Source organism: Sciurus vulgaris, assembly GCF_902686455.1.
Source record: "Sciurus vulgaris genome assembly, chromosome: X".
NCBI lineage: Eukaryota > Metazoa > Chordata > Mammalia > Rodentia > Sciuridae > Sciurus > Sciurus vulgaris.
The window spans coordinates 17118574-17137895 of NC_136471.1; the positions used below are offsets into that span (position 1 = coordinate 17118574).

The 19322-nt window shown below is 37.1% G+C and overlaps 1 protein-coding gene across 2 annotated transcripts; it reads right to left on the minus strand.

Moving 5' to 3' along the window:
* Positions 1-2010: 2010 nt before the first annotated feature.
* HTATSF1 (HIV-1 Tat specific factor 1) lies at positions 2011-18774 on the minus strand. 2 transcript variants are annotated; one of them, XM_079124466.1, is made up of 10 exons: positions 18628-18774; positions 18173-18413; positions 16367-16547; positions 15965-16012; positions 15097-15251; positions 12805-12968; positions 11315-11414; positions 5793-5882; positions 4766-4903; positions 2011-4227 (listed from the first exon to the last, which is right to left on the minus strand). In XM_079124466.1, the coding sequence occupies exons 2-10, from the start codon at positions 18356-18358 to the stop codon at positions 3001-3003; spliced, it is 2289 nt and encodes a 762-aa protein (XP_078980592.1). In that variant the 5' UTR covers positions 18359-18413; positions 18628-18774; the 3' UTR covers positions 2011-3000. The 2 variants fall into 2 exon arrangements, with proteins under 2 accessions (XP_078980592.1, XP_078980591.1); XM_079124465.1 differs by having other exon boundaries at positions 18614-18760.
* Between the last annotated feature and the right edge of the window lie 548 nt (positions 18775-19322).

The window sequence follows — 19322 nt, forward strand, 5'->3', positions numbered from 1 at the left end:
TCTCAGCAGAAACACTGAAAAGTAGTGCTTACAGTGGAAACTGGCAGTGAAAAAGCCACCTTGGTACTGTCGGTGCCGTCCTAGCTTTCTTTATCTTGGGATGACCAGCACATCTTAATATTATAAACTTCAAGTCCTACAGGTAACTAAAATATGAACACAAGCCAACCTGTTTATGGTTTCTAACTGAGGGTACTACATCTGATCTATTATATAATCTCAGTATCTTCTTGGTTTCAAATGGAAAATAAAACCATCATGGGAAACTCTGAACACCTTTAAAGTTAACTTCATGTGAGGAATCACTTTTCTCAAGCAGTTATTCCCCATGATAATGGACTATTTGCAGTATCAATTTGTGGATTTTGGAAGATTAATTTCAACTTTTTCTAACATCGGTGAGGTATTTTACTGAGAGATATAAATGAAGTGTGGTAAGAGGCAAACAAGCATGTGAGCAAACTGATTTTAAAGGAAGTGATTGTCTAAAAAACGTATGAAGCTTGTATATGAAAGAGATTCAATAAGGAAAAGTCCCTAAGAATATTGACAAATACTGACAAATTTATAAACATTCTACCATTCACCAAGCCATGGCTTTTTTCAAACTAATTAAAAACATTTCTATTACATGAGTACACCAAGCTTACTTTTTAAAAAAGTTTTGTATTATTCGAGAAAAGCATAATCCAAATATTAGCTAATTCCTAACTTCTATCCAAGGCTTAGAAATAATGAAATAACTTACATCAGGAAAACAGGAAGATGTAGGGCTTCCCAAGTAGATGTGTCTCCTCCAGGCTCCAGAAAGAACCTACTTATGACTGCTTAAGAAAGGAGGATACTAGAAATGGCTTACTCCAATTTTTCCCCTTATCATTTCTTCTGTAGAAAGCAGGAACAACTTCAATACTTCATTAATACTGCTAAAGATAAGTAATTTTTTTTTATCTAACATGAAAGTTTCAAGTTTATTTTTCAAGATAGCTGTGGGCGGAGAACAGGGCAATCACACCATTCAAACGCATGCCTGAAGCCATTTGTGGTTCATACATTCAGGGCTGAATGCAATACAATATGAAATATTTTGTAAAATTAACTAGTCTGAAGGAACATTCAATTTAGACATTATCAGGCAATTATTGAGTGTTGTTGTGCTTAGAATCCATCCCCATATTTTCTTTTGATAATAGGATGTATTGTTGCCTCACAATAAACTGTTTTTAGGACCAATAAAATCTGATTACTTAGTAAACAGGTGGCTATGTGAGTGTGCTGTGCAGCTGTTAATTTCTATTCTTATCACAAGTCATTTACCATTTTACAGCTGTCTGACTTTCATTTCCAGTGTTTATATGAAAAGAGCAGAACTTGGTATCAACCAAATTAAAGAACAGGGAGAAAAGAGGTCAGAATATGGGGACATACCCTAAGTAAAAGATTTCTCTCTCTCACACACACACACACACACAAATGTTCACACAGTAGATGGGAACCTCGCAGGGCTGGCAATGCTTTGTTTAGATGATGCAGTCCCCCAAATACTGAAAGCTTACTATATTCTTAATTTTCCATCCTTATATTGGTCATATTTAGTGAGCAAAGGTTAATATCTGAAACAACAGATGAAATTTATAGTCCTGACAAATTCTGGATCTTCAAAATTACAATTTTAACACAAAGAATGAAGAGGCCCTTCTCGTGGTCATAGAATGTGTAATGTGTCCCAACCCGTTTACAGATGATAAAGCATTCCTTTCCTTTTATTTAGAAAACCAATGCTGCAATAAACCAGTGTTTAAATGATTCCAGCTTATCTTTGAAGAGAACAGTCTGGGTTTACAATATTTCTATATGTAACTTTTTTACTGACTCATCCCTGGTAAAATACTGAAGATGTTAAGAAATCCCACACATTGACTAAAAAGTCCTCAGAACAAAAATGGCCTTCAAGTACAGGAACTCCTTGCTGTCTAAGGAAGATAATGATTACACTTACAGACGCTATAATGAAAGAGCACCAATGCAGTTTATTTTAATGCTAATTTATGAGAATAATTTCTTCCTGCTACATCATTAGTAAAGTCATCAGTACTGAATTTGGAAAGCACAATGAAGACCCATAACTGTATTGGAACTACACAACTTCACACAATACTATGCACCAGGATTCTAAAATAAAAACAAAAAAATAACTGAAGTATGCATGACAAAGTTCTTAATCTTCAAGGGATTCATGAACCTCCCCAAACTGTACAGAAGTTGTATAGTATGCATGCGTACATTTTTCTGGGGAGCAGCCTCATTAATCTACTTCTAAAGGGGTGCAAGGAGGCTAAGAAACAGTACATGGAAGAATGTACTAATCTTCCCTATATTTTTAATGGTTGAAGTTGTGGACCACAGGAAGTTCACTTTTGCACATCTGAGGGTCAATTTTGATGGAAATGGGTAGAAAAGAAAACAACAGATAGCTTGCAAGGATTGGGCAGGGGTAAACTCCAAAGTGGCGTTTGTTTTATGAGTTTAGAAACATGTTCTGATTTAGGAGAAATGGGGCCACAAGTGGTAACATGAGCTGGAAACAAGGAGACTCCTAAGGGATTTTGTATGAATAAAGCAATAGCATGAATTTAAGATGCAATGTAACTCAAGTACAATTTTTAGTTTCTGCATATTATCAACTTATTTTTATTTTTGAATATCACAAACATCAATCAGAATACTTTTAAAAATATTATTTTGCATGCATTTAACAAATCTGACAAAAAGGACAAGTATCCAGTATACTTGCGTTATCAACTATGAAGTTTTAACTCAACAGCCAATTAACATATATTTAAAATAATTAGGTACAGGTAACAATGGAAAAACTTCAATGAATTAAATGGATGGCATCCTATCACTATGCATATGTTCATGTTTAACACTACTAGTAATGACCCTGAAGCACAGGCAAATGGAGATGGAGGACTCTCCCTAAAAAGCAAGTTTAAGGGATTAAATATCGTCGTCATCATCATCACTACTAAGGACAAAGCTGCTGCCTGTGGACAGCCCATCTTCCTTCATGTTCCCCAAAGTCCCCCTCTCATCAGAATCGTCAAACACCTTCTCGTTGGAACCCTCCTCCTCATCAAACTTCTCGTTGGAATTGCCATCTTCAAATACCTTCTCATCTCCATCTTCATCTTCCTTTAGATCTGCATCTTCTTCGTCTTCCTTTTCATCGGAGTCTTCAAACAGCTTTTCATCAGCATCATCATCATCTTCTTTTTCAATAGCATCTTCCCGCTCTTTTTCATTGGCAAACTCTTCATCCTCTTTCTCATCAGACTCATCATCAAAAACCTTTTCATACATATCTTCCTCTTCTTCCTTTTCATCAGAATCTTCATCAAACTCTCTCTCAGAACCTTCCTCATCATCTAACACTCTCTCAGAGCCTTCATCAAATTCGGATTTGTCGGTGTCATTTTCTTCTAACTCTTTGTCAAGAAGGTTTTCAGGAAACTCCTTGTCAGAGCCATCTTCGTCAAAATCATTTTCAAGGCCATTTTCTTCAAATTCTTTTTCAGAGCCTTCTTCCGACTGTTTTTCAGAACCATCTTCATCAGATTCTCTCTCTGAGTCATCCTCTCCAGATTCTTTTTTGGGGCTACCCTCCTCTTCAGACTCCTTTCCAGGGTCATCATCTTCAGACTCTTTGGCAAGGCCGTTCTCTTCATAATCATGTTTGAGTTTCTTCTTTTTAGACTCTCGCTCAGGGCCATTCTCTTTCAGCTCCTTCTTAGGACTATCCCCTTCAGCATCTTTTTCAGGGCAGTCTTCTTCATATTCTCTCTTGGAGCAGCCTCCCTCACACTCTCTCTCAAGGCAACTCTCTTCAGATTCTTTTTCAGTGAAGTCTTCTTTGACCTCTTCTTCAGGCCCACCTTCTTTAGCATCTTTTCCAGAAGCACCTTCTTCAACTTCTTCCCCAGCTTCTGTTTTTTCAAACTTCTTCTCATCAATAGGTTCTTCAAATGCCACTCCAGTTGCAGCTTCTTGGGCATTCATTTTAGATGTGCTTGGGTGCTCTGAAAAATGCCTTATTCTAGAAGGCCCTGCCCTTTCTGGAGCACAGACAGAATTTGAACGCTGAAGGCCTCTGTTGGCCTCAGGAGCATTGAGGAATGCCTCCCATCCCCTCAGCCTTTCCTCCCTTTCTCTTGAGGTCTCCTCCACCTGTGGATGAGTAGAAACTGCCATTAAAATGATTTTAGGCAAAAAGAACAATATCTCTGAGCGTTTCTAATAATGATGAAAATACTCTGATTTTACAAGGCAGCTCCCCTTAGGAAATCCAAGTAATTTCCTGTCTTCAGTTTTCAACACTTTACATTTTGATTTACTGACTTTAAATAACAGTCAACATTAAATAGGATCATTTAAGTAAATGCAAACACCACAGTATTGCAGAAATGTTTCATGTTTTAAGAGTTAGTATTTGAGTCCTGTCTGCACACAACAATGAAGAAAGGAAGCGAAATGTTTTGGTTTTTTGTTCTCTTCTTATCACTAATCTGGGCAAGACTTAGAATTTCAGACTTACAAAGTGCAACATTTTTTCTTTCCATCCTCTGAATGCAAAGTATTGTTTAAAAGAAGTATTGTTAAACTAAACAGATTAAACTAAACCCAAAACTTCACCCTGAAAGACTGCTAGATCAATATTTGTTGGTAATGAAACAATTTGTGTGGCCTTGACAATTGCAGAATTTACCTGATAATCTGTAGTCCCATCCCATGCTTGGGCGGTGATCTGACGACCACCAAACCATCTTCCATCAAGGGTCTGAATACAATGATCAGCTTCCTCTGGATCCCTAAAGGACACAGAGGCCACACCATCTGGGTGTCTCTAGAAAGACAAGAAGGAACAAAAAAGAATGAACAATAAGATTAAAAGTAAAACATTTGATATAGTAGGTAAGGAGTAGTGTTCTCTTTGGTACTTCGAGGTAGAAGACTTTAAGAAGTCTTTTTCCCTTTTATCCCAGGAAATACATGCAATTCAGTTTCTTTATCTTCACCTTCTCTAGCAAGAGCCAAGCATGATGTCCTTGGAATTATTTCTGCTGACAATATTGTCTAATGAGAGGCAAGACAGTTTAATTGTCTGTGAACACTGAAGTGAGATTCACCCTGGGGTCAAATCCTGGCTCTGTTGGTTACCAGTCGAATGAACCCTAGGCAAGGAGGTGTTCCATCTGAAAAGTTTCAGTTTCCTCATCTGTAAAGTCGGTAGAAGAGTACCTATCTACCTTGGAAGGGTTGTGAGGGCTAACTGAGATAAAATGTAAAATGGCTTATAGTACAATCAAAATAAAGGGTGACTTTAAGTTACTATGTCCATTTTGGAAGTAAAAGAAGGAAGAGAAGGGGAAATATACAGCAGAATATTTTCCCAATTGATCCAAATATAGAGGAGAATAATTCTGAGAGGGGAAAATGTGGGCAAATAGAGAACAGTAAAGTCTCATACATATTTCTTGTTGTTTCTTTCACCTGATCACATCCTCTAAGAGGGATGATGAAGGAAAATAAGCAAGGTGTACCAAATCTATCAAAGCCTTGACTTGTAAACCATGTGTATCTAATTATTGTTAACAGATGACTACCACTAAAGAGCAGACTTACTATATCAAATTATTAAAACACAATTTAGGGGCTTACTGATGTTCAATAATCACTTATTAACCTAGAAGAACGACTGCTTTAGGATTCATTTTTCCAAACCATGAACTTACATCGAAGAGAAGGAGCTTCCTAATTTGTCCAAACTTTGAACACTCTACCCGAAGATCTTCTCTGATCTCATTCAGCACCAATGGATCATCCTGTAAAAATGAACTATGATTAAAATGGTTTCCCCTGCTTCTTCGACTATAATTCCTGAGAATCAAATTTATTGCTCTGACAAACCCACAAATAAAACAGTTTTTGCTTATGTTTGACTATGTTTGCCTATAGTCTACAAACTTCAAGGAAAAAAATAAAAATCAAATGAAGTTAGACCACTGCAGACAATGCTACTAGTATAGGTCTACCCTGCTTTAAGACAGAGGAAATGGATAAGCATGGCAAACAGCAGAGGGGGGCCTACAGTGACAAAGGAAAAAGGAGGAGAAGTGGGACTGGAAACTCCAAATGAACAGTAGTAGTAAAGGAAGAAGCCCTGTGGCAATTTTTAGTCAAAGACTGCTAATTCCTATACTGCATGGGCAGCATAATACTGATGAGAGTCCTTTGCTCTGATTTTCTGGATAGATTCGTATTTATGGAAATACTGCAGTAGAGAGAGAGTTATCACTTTCATTGACTAAATGTTCTAAAACCTTTTTTTCTGTGTGCTTCCAATATTCTACTTTAACTCACAAGGTAAACCTTATGAGGATTCCTGTTTATCTTATCTTCTGCCATGTTATAAGAGAACCACACAGCACACAGGTATTAAGCAAACATTAAGACACCTTCTTACTGTTGCTCTTACAACTAGTGAGTGTACTGAGAACATTTGAGCACTACTATTTCTAGTGGCCAAGTTCAGGTGTACTTTCCCCATAAAAGGACTTTTAGTATTCCAGTGGGAATATTTCTCTAAGTCTCAATGTATGAAAAAGGCTCAGAAAAAAGCTATGTTATAAACTTGAATTTCAACTACAAACATATAAATGAAGATATGCTATCTATTTCTACTGAAATCCACTTAAACTAAGAAACAGTTGAATGCATCTATTTTTTTGACAGGTTTTTATTTTTCTTACCAACTACAAAGGAACTACAATGAAGTACCAAAAAGTAGTTTATCCCCCTACAGTTCTCTCAAAAAACAATAAACTGGGAAGCAGTTACTAAAATCAGATTTAATAGGAAAAATATAAAACCCAAGTCACTTGCACACATCTGCAGCTTCTAAAACTAGAGCTGGCAAACTGGATTTCCCCACTTAGAAAACCTAATTTTGGAGAAGAAGCCAATTCATTTTATGCAGAACTATCAGATCTGAGTGTGGGGCAACAAAATATACACATCTGTTGGTAAAGTCATGCAGTGGCCACTGGTGGTGCATGTGTCCAATCAGCTCCTATGGTATCATGTGCTTGCAGAAGGCAGGAACCTTGTTTCACTGAGTTTTGTAAGCAGTACAGAATTTTATATACAACCAATAGTCAATAAAAGCCTTTTCAGAGTTTGACAAACTCTTCCTAATCTCTCTCTTATTCACCAAGGAAAATCAGGGTTATATAAAAAACAAAAAAGAGCTGTTTCTAAATATTTAGCAAATTTTGAATTTAAATGTGATCCCATTAGGACAAGGAACACCATTATTTCCATATCAATGTCTCAGTACTCTTCCTATAAAGTAGGTATCAATTTTGAGCCTAAGACTTCCCAATCCTTTCTTTTTATTTATACCAACTTGAAAAACTAATACATTATTATTGCCGTACAGTATCCTGATGCTCCATAATAATGTTTGCCTCCTTTAGGAAGACTCTTTAACCTAGGGAGCTACACATGGAAATTTTCTGAAGATGACACTTTGCAATCTGTGACTTAAACTGGCCTCCTGTACTGCAACTTTCTACAGTTAACTCTCAGGATTTTCTCCCCAGGATAGTGTTTTGTTTTGTACAGAAGAAATAAATGATATTTCTCATGCCGTTCTGACATAAAATTACACTGGCTAAGACGGTGGACACTGATCACATGAGCCTACTGAACACCTAAAACGTGGCTAATCCAAATCAAGGTACTCTTCGTGTGAAATGCACACCAGACTTTGAAAATTTAGTAGCAAAAGGAAAAAAAGTATACCTCGCTAATATTTTTATATTCACTACATATCAAAACTGTAATAGTCTAGATATGCTGGATTAAATAAAAATTCACAAAAATTAATTTCCTTAGTTTCACATTGTACTTCTATTTGCATTACAGAAAAAGTTCACACAGGCCTTACTTTATATTTCTATTGGACAGTGTAGATACACACAAAGAGAAATGTACCTCTGCAATTGAATTTTCATTCCTCATCTCTTGGTATTCAAATTTGCCAGACAATACATTCTTAAATAAGGCTGAATCAAATACTGCAGACCCTCTGACGTTACATTAAAAACATAAGGCTTCAATGTTTACCCTGTCCCCAAAGAGTATTTTTAGATATGCTGCTTCTAACATTGGTCAACTGTTTAGAATAAAAATATATTACACTCCCAAAACCTGACTTATTTCTGGTAACTTGTAGTAACTTGAGAATTCGGTTTTATGTTTTCCACTAAAAAGCTCAATGCTAATGTCTGCTCTTCAAGCTCACAAGAAGTCTTCAGTCAAATCAATTAATCCCCAAAATTTTGTAATGAAAGCAGGCTTCCCTGTTAAACCCTTCTATTCACTGTCACATAACATCTATACCAGTATTGTCCAATACTTTTCATGGTGATAGGAAATTTGTGTACCTGCATTATTCAATTTGGTACCTATTAACTCCATATAGATAATACAGCTGAAGAATTGAACTTCTTATTTTATTTAATTTTAATTAAAATATTCATATGGGGTTACAGTCTACCATATCAGGTATAGGTCTACACCATACATTCTGAAGTTCAGGCACAGAGAGATAGTGAACAAAAACCAAGACTATTATCTCTCTTGTTGATGGGCTCTCATCAATATAGTTGAACCACTTAAAACTAGGTTGGTGCACAAACAAGGAGAGGGTCACCAAGGATTTCTCTGCCTGTGAATTCTGAAGCCTACCATTGCCAGGACAGACTGTCCTGCCACCCTCTGAAGCATAGCATCTGAGAAGAAAATTGCATTCACTTACAAAAATGGTAAAGACAAAAATATTTTACCCACTGCATGAAAGAAGAAATTCTGCTTTAGAAGAAACAGGGATTTCATTCACTCTTTCAATTATTCTTCACATAAATAATAGGGCAGTGGTTGTGGGGAGCTCAGTGCTAGAGCATGTGCTTAGTACACACAAAGCTCTGGGTTCAATTGCAGAACCATAAAAATATGGAGGGCTTATTAATAAATACATATTGAGGGTCTATAATTCTATGCACTGGAAATACAGCAGCAAACACAGTAGGCAAAGTCCTGGTTCTCATGAAACTCACATTCTAGCAGAAAAGAGAAAATTACTTCAGACAATAATAAATGCTACAAAGGAAACAAAACAGAGTAAAATAAAGACTCTAACTCCAAAGTAAAGTTGTTTATACTAAACCAAATAGGGTTTGTTTTTGAACAATCAGAAACTTATAAACAGATCTGTAAGGGTCAAGATAGAATAAATGTAGCCTTAGTGGGGAAATAATATTTGTAAAGGTAAGTCTGCTCGGGGTGACAGACAAAAATAAGGTATCTCAATGAGCAAGGCAGAAGGCAGAAACAAGAACACATAAAATTACAGACTTCTTTAGAGGATCCAAATGCTTTGAACTAAGTTTGCAATTATATTCACATTTGAATGTCAGGAGTTTGGCATATGCAAATCAAGGACCTCTATGTCACAAAAACAAATATGCTACCTAAAAAACCCAGGGGGATAAAATGCGATGAATCACAGGAAATTCTAGAGTTGTACCTAGTAGATTAGATACTATGATTTATCTATAAATTGCTTTTAAAGCTCTACCTGGCAAGGGCAGCACTTCAAAGAGCAACTACAGGTGCTCTGCAACTTACAATGGGGTCATGTCCCAACAAACCCATCAGAAATTGAAATTATACTAAGTACAAAATGCATTTAGTACACTAAACCTACTGAACATCAGAGCTTAGCCTAGACTACCTTAAATATGCTCAGAACATTTACATTAGCCCACAGTTGGGCAAAATCATCTATTTTATAATACAGACTTGAATATTGCACATAGTTTAGTGAATACTGTATATACACTGTAGAGTATTGGTTGTTTATCCTCATGATTGACTAGGAGTTGCAGCTTGCTGCTACTGCTGCTGTCCAGCAGCATGATAAAGGACCATATCAAATATTGATAGCCAGGGAAAATATCAAAATCCAAAATTTGAAACACCATTTCTACTGAACACATATTGTTCTCACACCATCGAAGAGTCAAAAATGTGTTAAGTCGAAGCAAGGTAAAATCAGAGACCTTCTGTAGTGTGCATGTACACATTTCTGTTTTTAAATCATACTTCATTACTACTGCAAACCTAAAGTACCTCTGTAATATTTCAAGATTCTGGATTTCTAGTCAGCAGAGACGTCATGCAACCTTATAAATACACCATCTGCATCTATCCAATGACTTTGAAAGATGACCAGACTCCACAGGTGCCCGGTGGGTCCAACTGCATCACTATTCAGAGATGGATTTCAACTGATCATCCTGGGGAACATTCTAATGGAACTAAAATGATACTGCATTTTGACATTTTTTACAAACCACACCCAAAACAACAGGAATGAGCACTGGTTGCACCTAGAACGTTTGTAAATCTGGAATTTTACATTATGAACATTCTTTCTTCATGCGTGACTTGCTCTAATTAATTCCAGAACCAGGCAGAGAATAGAGTTGTTTTCCACTAATGATAGTGTCAATCTACACCAGCAAAAATCAGAAGCAGAATGCAGCAAGATACCTTGACAATTAGTATTCCTTAAACCTCTTCAGTAGTTAGAAAACATCCTTTATTCACATTAATTTGCTGTACTTAAGAATTTAATATGAACAATAAATATTACAACCTTCTCCTAATAGCCACTGAAGGGATTTGTAAAACTGAGGTTCTGAAAAAACAACCCTATTATTTAAAACATTGGGGGCTGAATTTTATTAAACTAAGGTTTTCTAAGGATTAAACTTTTAGTAGCAAAGTGAGTTTTCACTTGCAAGTGTGCAACTGGTACTCTCCACCCAAATTAGTCATACTTGTTGAACTGCATGCACTCAAAACCCACAAGCTGTCCTTATCAATATTTAAATGATGATATTTCTTAACAATTTCCTATACCAAGAAGCTGTTATTTGGGGCTGCAATAACAGTATTAAGCAGGGGTGAGGGGAGGAGTTCACTGGACTAGACAAATAAAATGAAGGGAAGGAAAGTGAGATGGGAATAGGAAAGATAGTGGAATGAATCAGACGTAACTTTCCTATGTTCATACACATAAAACCTTAACAATGGGAAGTTGTACGTCACATTATGTTTAATATGTTAAAATACACACTACTGTCATGTATAACTAAAAAGGACAAATTAGAACACCATTTCCTACCTCAAAATCCATAGGGTGAAACATATTTTTGATGATAACAACTCGCTCATGGCGCATCCGGGATGGCCCAGCCCTCCTCTCAGGTCTCCAATCCAACTGCCTAAATATAATAAAATAGTAGAGAAAATGAATTTTGTTTCAGACTTGTTGGACAGAAAATGAGTTGCTAATATAATTCTTTGAGTATTTAATAATGATGACTATTTGATTCCAAAACAATGTGTATTTTTGCCACAAATCCATTCATGGAACTTTCTGAAATAAAAATGCTGAGCAGGGGAAAAAGTAAACCCAGTTTCTGAAACCCTCAGCATATATAAGCAACTCGTACAAACATTCCAATAAAACTCCTAAAATGTCTCATTATTTAATACTTACTACTCTCTGGAAGATATATAGTTATTCCTTAGTATACATGGATGACTGGTTCCAGGAACCCCCTTGCATACAAAACTCCACACACTCAAGTTCTTTATATAAAATAGCACAGTATTTGCACAGAACCTACACACATCCTCCTGTATAATTTACATCATCTTTAGATTACTTATCATATCTCATATGATAGAAATGCTACATAAATAGGTGTTGTATTATATTGCTTAGGGAATTATAACAAGAAAAATAGTTTCTACATGTTCACTACAGATGCAATTTTTTTCCAAATATTTTTCAATCCACAGTACGCTGAGTCCACAGATATGGAACCCATGGATATGAAAAGCTGACTGTTCTTTGAGGTTAAAATTGTTTTGTTAGTTTTTAGACACTTTATCATAAAGAACAAGCTGCACTGAAATATATAAAACTACTCACTTTGTCTTAAATTTTACTGATACCATTTACAAAATCGGTAGTATCTTTTTAAACTAATCTTGTAAAAACTAGGGGACAGTACAACTGAACACTTTTATGATTATTTTATCATCAGTGTAAGCATAATGTTAGAAGTGTAAGCATTCACTCTAATGAAAGTATTTATTATTTTGACTAATTTCTTAAAACTAGCATACTTCAGTCTCAGTCTGTTTAATAAATTAATAAAAATCTGACAATATTACATATATGCTACATATAATTATATAGCAAATGCAATACAAAGTCTATCATTTCTAATTTCTACTAACAAACCTATATGTAAAAATTTAGCTCCTGGTATAACTGATTTCAATCCACAGTGAAAATAAACCAAAGGTTCTGGTATATAAGACTAAACTATCTTGCTAATTTGATGGTCAACATTTTTAAAAAAATTATTTTCTTAGCTCAGTTAATCACCATTATATTACAAATAAATACTGCAGAAAAGAAAAACACCACCATTGCCAAATCAGCCTTTCAACTAGATTACTGAAGATCCCTGATTGATGAAATAATGAAATTCTTTTAAAATGATCTGTAAAACATATTTGATGAAAAAGTGGCTATTATCAAAAATATACTTTCGGATATTCATAGAGAACCTTTCACAAAGAAAAACTAATACAAACTTCTGTTGCAGAGACAGCTTCTTCTTATAGTCCTTGCACTTCTTCTTCTTCTTTGAGGCATCATATTCCCCCTTCAGCTGAAACTTTGCTACCTCGACATGTAATTTGTAGCCTCTAATTTCGTCTTCATCCAAAAGTTTTAATGCAAGTTCCACAGATTCCCTCTTTATAAAGGTAAAATAAAATACAGTCAATAAGTACACATTGAAATAAAACTTGAGACGTTTTATAGAAAGGAATGTTGACAACTACCTACTTTAGGATAAAGAACTTTAGAATGTAAATCAAGAAACCTGCTTTGGAGACACAGCTGCCCCTAACCAGCTGTGTAAACTTAGGCCACTTGCTTAAAATACTGAGTCCCAATTTCTTCATTTGTAAAATGGAATAATACTATGTTCATCACAGGGCTCCTAATGAAATTAAATGAAATAATGCATAGAAAGTATAGGAACTAGCAGACAGTTAAGTGTTTGATAAACTAATTACTGGGTAATTTTGCCTCCTGGAACCATAACTGCAGATCTACAAAATAAGGTGAGTGGACCTGCATAACAGAAAGTTAATTCTAGTTTTAAAATCATATAGTACTCCCACTTGAAAGGCAGGATGACTCAAGGAACTGGAAATAAGATAGAAAGCCTTTAATTTTTTGCTTCAACAACTAAACTGTTCTGCAATACACTAATAATTAGAAGATAATCTGATGGCTTATTCATTAAATACATTTATGTATTGTGGGTCCTACACAAAGTGGGCAGTTATCAGATCCAAACAAAGACCTGAAGGTCTGAGGAAAACAAAAGAAATGAAAACTGCTCAAATCAAATATGGATTCTAAAATAATTATCCATAGTTTTCTGGAACTCAACTTACTGTTTTGATAATCTTGTGCTTTCACGTGCCCTAAATTATACATAGGAAGTTTCATAAAAGTCCATTTTTTTTCTTTAATATTTAAAGAAAATCCACTCAAATCCCCTTAAGAATCAATTCACAGATATTTAATAATCCCTTCAAGAGCTTGTAAAACTCTCAAATCTCCTTACATTTGAAAGTTACAAAAGTACTTTCCTCAAATGGTCATGCTCATGTTTCACACCCATCATGTTTAAGAACCAGGTTAAAAACCTACCTACCAAAAAGCTGTCAGCTTAATCCTTCCTGCTTCTGAAACACAGCAGATTCACAACACACCTGTAGTGTTTGCACTGCCATTTCATCATTTTTATTTTACTTTTTAATTATTGTCAGGTTCTATGACAAACATACATGTCATTATCATGCCCATTTATTTTGTACCCAGCAATAACACATTAATACTCATTTCTAAGGTGGCAAGTGTTCCTGCCTTTGGCACTGAGCTACCTCTGTGCAATTTATGGTACCAAGACTACACAAACTTCTGCAATTTTCTGTTAATATCACTCTCTTCTCTCCCATTCAAAAATATTTTAAGAACTGGGGTTGTGGCTCAGTGGTAGAAGTGCTTGCCTGGCATGTGTGAGGCACTGGGTTCAATCCTCAACCCCACATAAAAATGAATAAATATATTACGTCCACCTACAACTAAAAAAATATTTTTTGAAAATTTTAAAGAAGTATAAGCTATCATCTCATTTATGATCTAATTCAAGGGTCAGAAAAATCCTTTATAAAGAGCCAGTTAGTAAGTAGTTTAGGCTTTGTGGGCCCTGAGGTCTATGCTCAACTCTGATAAAACACAAAAGCAGCCACAGACAAATGCTTAGATCAATGTGTGGCTGTGTTCCAATAAAGCTTTATTTACAAAAACAGGTGGCAGGCTGGAATTTGCTAAACCCTGGTCAAATTCATTGCAGCGGGCCAAAAAATAATGTCTCTAGTTTTTATTTTTCTTCTCAGATTTTTAAACTGTTTTCTCAATTACATTCATGAAGAGATCTTTACAGTGAGAATTTTAAGACAAAAGAAGTACCTCAGTCATATACTTACATACTTTCAAACAAGTGAAAACCTTACCAAAGTGATATACGCACAGGTACCATCTGAAATTTGTTTTCTTTATATCCTGTTTTGAATAGTTCTTGGTTTAAGTTATCATCTATAAAAGATTATAGCCCTGGTTCCTGAGATAGAAATGTAGATATACAGGCCAGATGCTATGGTGCATGCCTTTAGTCCTAGCTACGCAGGAGCATGAATCAAGAGGATCACTTGAGCCCATGAGTTCAAGATCAGTCCGAGCAAGACAGTAAGACTGCCATTTGAAAAAAATGGAAATATGAGAACTTATTTGACCACATAACTAACCTTCAAGTAACAGCAAAGTCCATCTCCTTTAAGATTTCCTTGATTATCTTTGTAAAGCTTGACCTTAAATTCTTCCGTCTGAGGATCCCTCATAATAATACCAAACTTGGACATAAGCTGTATAAATTCATCCACTGTAATGTCAGGAGGCAAACCTGTAAAATCAGGAAAATTTTTCAAAATACTTATAAACGTGAAAGTTACTTAGCATTCTATTAATTAGAAATCTACAACTTAGGTGAATGCAAAACTGATTTTCCAAATGAATACAAAAACCTTACAGCTATAAAACTAAGGAATAGTCACATACTTATGTATTGAAATATACATTAAAATTAATCTTTGCTCAGGCATTACTGAATCTGAACAGGGCAAACTGCCATGAATTAGCTAAAACAGGCAAAGTAAATGGTATATAAAGTTGCAAACACTTAATTTTTCTTAGTTGTATAATAAACAAATTCCTCAGCGTAAACAAGTGAGCAAATAATTCTACAATGAGCTGGGCATGGTGGCACACATCTGTAATCCCAGTGACTTGGAAGGCCAAGGAGGTTCTCAAGTTTGAGGGCAGACTCAGCAACTTAGCAAGACCCTCTCAAAATTAAAAAAAAAAAAAAAAAAAAAGGTCTGAGGATATAGCTCAGGGACAGAGCACCCCTGGGTTCTGTACCCTGTAAAATGTGTGTGTGTGTGTGTGTGTGTGTGTGTGTTTGTGTATACATGCATGTATATGTGTGCGCATATATATATATCCACAATCACTTAAAAAATGGACTTTGAAGCAACTCAAAACTAAAAATCACTGTGAAAAAATCTCAACCTTAAGTATTTTCAATCTCAAATTTGTTTAAAAAGGTATACATACCAGACACATATACGTTTGTATTTCTGTCTTCTTCAACATGAAACCATCCTAAAAATCAAAAGGAAATAAATAAAATATTTGCAAGTCACGTAAGAGTCACATTATGAAGTTTTGACAATGTGACAGTTTGTTGAAATTTCTAGGACCTTTCTTTTACCTTTAGAAGACTAACAAATTCAAATCACTATGTAGCTTTCAAAGTATTTGAATCTTTTGACATATTAGTTTTAGAGCCCTGGCTAAAAGACAAGATGGCCATTTTACTTGATTCTTTATGACTAAGACATCTTAAATAAAAAACTCATTCCTTCGAAGCTATTACAATTCTCCAAAAACTATCTATGTTTACACACTCACATTTTAAAATTTTATGCTCATGTTTTGCAAGCTACAACCACTTGCCTGATTCAGCCTTTCTTTTTTCTCCCTTCTTTTTAGGATCAGCAGGTTCAGGGGTTTTTCTTTGTGGTGGTTCCTCTACAGTCCTAGTATTGGCATCTTGAACATTTGCAGTAGAACTAGATGCACCATCGTTAGAGAAGCCATAATTAGCCTGATAGGTAGCAATGAAATCTTCGGTGATCTAGACAAGAAAGTCAAAACATACATACAAAAATTCAAAATTATCTCCACCCATAAAATGTTTAAATTATTATATTATGGCACACTCAGGTATATAACTTAACATAGAAATGCTTCTGCAGATAACAGTTGTAGTAATTAAACTGTAAATGTAAAAAATACTAAAGCATTAAAAGTAATAATAGCTCCTTTTTTTGTTTCATTTGTAAATTACTACTTCCCTACCATACACTTGACTAAAGCTACAAATACCTAAAACAAAGGAAATAGCAGCCAACAATAAAGCAGGAAAAAAAAAAACAAATGTCATCTAATAATCTACTATAGAAACCACCTTTTTACTGTCTGTATGCACAAATATACGTGTACAATTAATACTCACATATCTGTATACGAGAGCATATGGCATAGAACTCTGATGGTGTATATGAAGAACGAGGCTAACAATTGTAAAATAAAATGCTCATAACTCTTTCACTAATTAAATTACACTATCAGTTAACGTCAACACAAATTAAGGACAAGTCCAAATCATATGTCTTCCTTGCTTTTGGAAGTACAACTGCACAATGACAAAAATGCAGTTACTATACCAATCAATATGAGGTACACATAGGAATGGGGGAAATTTAAAACAAAGTTTGAAGAGTGTGCTTCAACAACATAAAAAGAGAGTTATAGATTAATCCGTTATCAGACTATTGGTATAAGTACTCAGAAGGAGAAAGAAAACAAATCTGTACTCAAGCTGGTATTACCAGTACATAAGTAAAACAGTCCATTTTAACGATTTGTAGAGATTGGAATATACACAATACAAAATAGAAAAAACACTGAAATAAAGTTTTAAAATAACCATCCAATCACACAATGGAGACGTGTTTTGTATTATTGGCTTGCAAGTCACTTACTGTGTTGTTAGTATCCTTTCATACTGATGCTCATGTGGGTCTTACATTATCAGGGTACTTTTACCACAAAGTTTAGAGAACCAAGCTTAACACTGGTTATTTTATTTCCAAGCTGAAATAAAACACTTAACGATTACCTAAGTACTCCAAACAAATGTACACAGATCATTTCCATCTATCTTCTGTGCCTCTCTAGTCACAGTCTTCCGGTTGGTTATACGGTTCAAAGATTTGTGCCCAGGGACAAAATTTAGTATGAAAATAAAGCAAGGGGCAAAGAAAGTTCAAACAATAAAGATATATAAATGGCTATTTTCTAAAAAAAAAAAAAAAAAAAAAAAAAACCAACAAACTGTACACAGTACATAAGCTACACATCTGAATTCCCAGGGTATGTCACCTTGATTATCTTGAGATCAACCGTTCCTAAATCTAGTGTTTTTCCTCTTTGCAATAAAAATCAGTCATCAATGTAATAACCAGCTGTGACCTTCACAGACAAAATTAATAAGGCATACAGAAGGCATTTAAGACACCACCTAAAGATTTACGTTTCTCTACACATCGGTTCTGCAACAGACGCAACAAAAAGACGCGTCACGACCAGACATGGGGGGCTAGGATCATGGACCTGAGCAAAGCAAACGTAATAGGAGTAACCAGCAAGGCTGACCAGGCGGCCCGCTCCGCAGTGGCGCCCGTGCCACTATTTTACCTTGGGGAACCAAGCCTTCTTGTCCAGGTCCCACTCATAGGGGGTGTCAGCCGGCTGCTGCCCAAAAGAATCAGGTTCTCCGCTGGGATCATTCTGGGTGTCACCGTCCTTGGTGTCTCCGTACAATTCTTGCATTCGCAACTGCTCATCAAACTCATCGTTCGCATCCAAGTTGTTGCCGCTCATGTTTCCTACCTTGCCCGCGGGCAGGGTTTAGACTAGAGAGGAGGCCGAGATGACGCTAGAGGGGAGCAGAAAAAGGGAGGTCCGCTGTGCTAGGCTCGCGCCCCGCCGCCCCCCGGCCCGCCTCCCCGCGGCGCCCCAGCAGTCCCCGGGAAGTCGGGGCAGCTCTGCCGCCGCACCACCCCCGACTCCGCCCGCCCGTCGCACGCGCGCGCGCGCGCGCGCAGCTGCTCCGAGCTCGGCCGCGCCGCCGCCCACCTGACTCGCTTTACCGGGCCGCGTTGCCGCCGCTCGGTCCGGGGCGCAGCAGGAGCGCCCGGGCGCGCCGCTGCCGCCGTCGCCGCCAACCGGGTCTAAGGCGATCGCGGCTCCCGCGGCAATGTCAGGAAATGATTTAAAAACGAAGCCCCTCAGGCTGACGCAGTCGCCATTGCCGGCGCGTCGAGACGTCGCGGATCGCGCCGACACGCCCACAGTAGCGTCAAAAAGCGCCGACGCAGGCTTGCGGCTCGCGGACCGAGGGCGGGGCGCCAGGGGGCGCGTTGCTGCCTCGTGTCAACGCCCAACCGAGCCCGCCCGGAAACGGGACGTGGCCCGCTGGGACCCGCAACCCCTTGGGAACCTGAGGCTGGGCGGAGTCTCTCGCGGGTTGGCCAGGTTGGGCTCCAGCGGTGTCCCGAAGGAAGGCGTGGGAATATTCCCATGCAGCGGGCGCCGGGCGGTATCGCGGCAGCCGCCATCTTGGGAAAGTGGGTGGGGCGGGCAGGAGAACTTTCTCTTGCTTAGAGAAAATGACGCGCCTCCTTCGCCTGATAGCCCCTCCCCCGCGCAGAAAACGTGTTTTACTTATTTTTCAATGATTGCCCTAGGATAGGCATCCACTGTAATTCAACGTGGTAGCATAAGCACCTGATACGGGGTCTGGTGTTTAGCGCAGACTGAGTGAATGAATGAATGAGTGACTGAA

What these genes read in the sequence shown, in the direction of transcription:
- HTATSF1 (XM_079124466.1), bottom strand. Translation starts at nt 18,358, where the DNA reads ATGAGCGGCAACAACTTGGATGCGAACGATGAGTTTGATGAGCAGTTG. An exon ending in TTCACCCTATGGATTTTGAG is followed by an intron (nt 5,883 to 11,314) that starts GTAGGAAATGGT and finishes TCATTTTTACAG; the next exon opens with GATGATCCATTGGTGCTGAA. An exon ending in GGAAGCTCCTTCTCTTCGAT is followed by an intron (nt 4,904 to 5,792) that starts GTAAGTTCATGG and finishes TTGTCTTTCTAG; the next exon opens with AGACACCCAGATGGTGTGGC.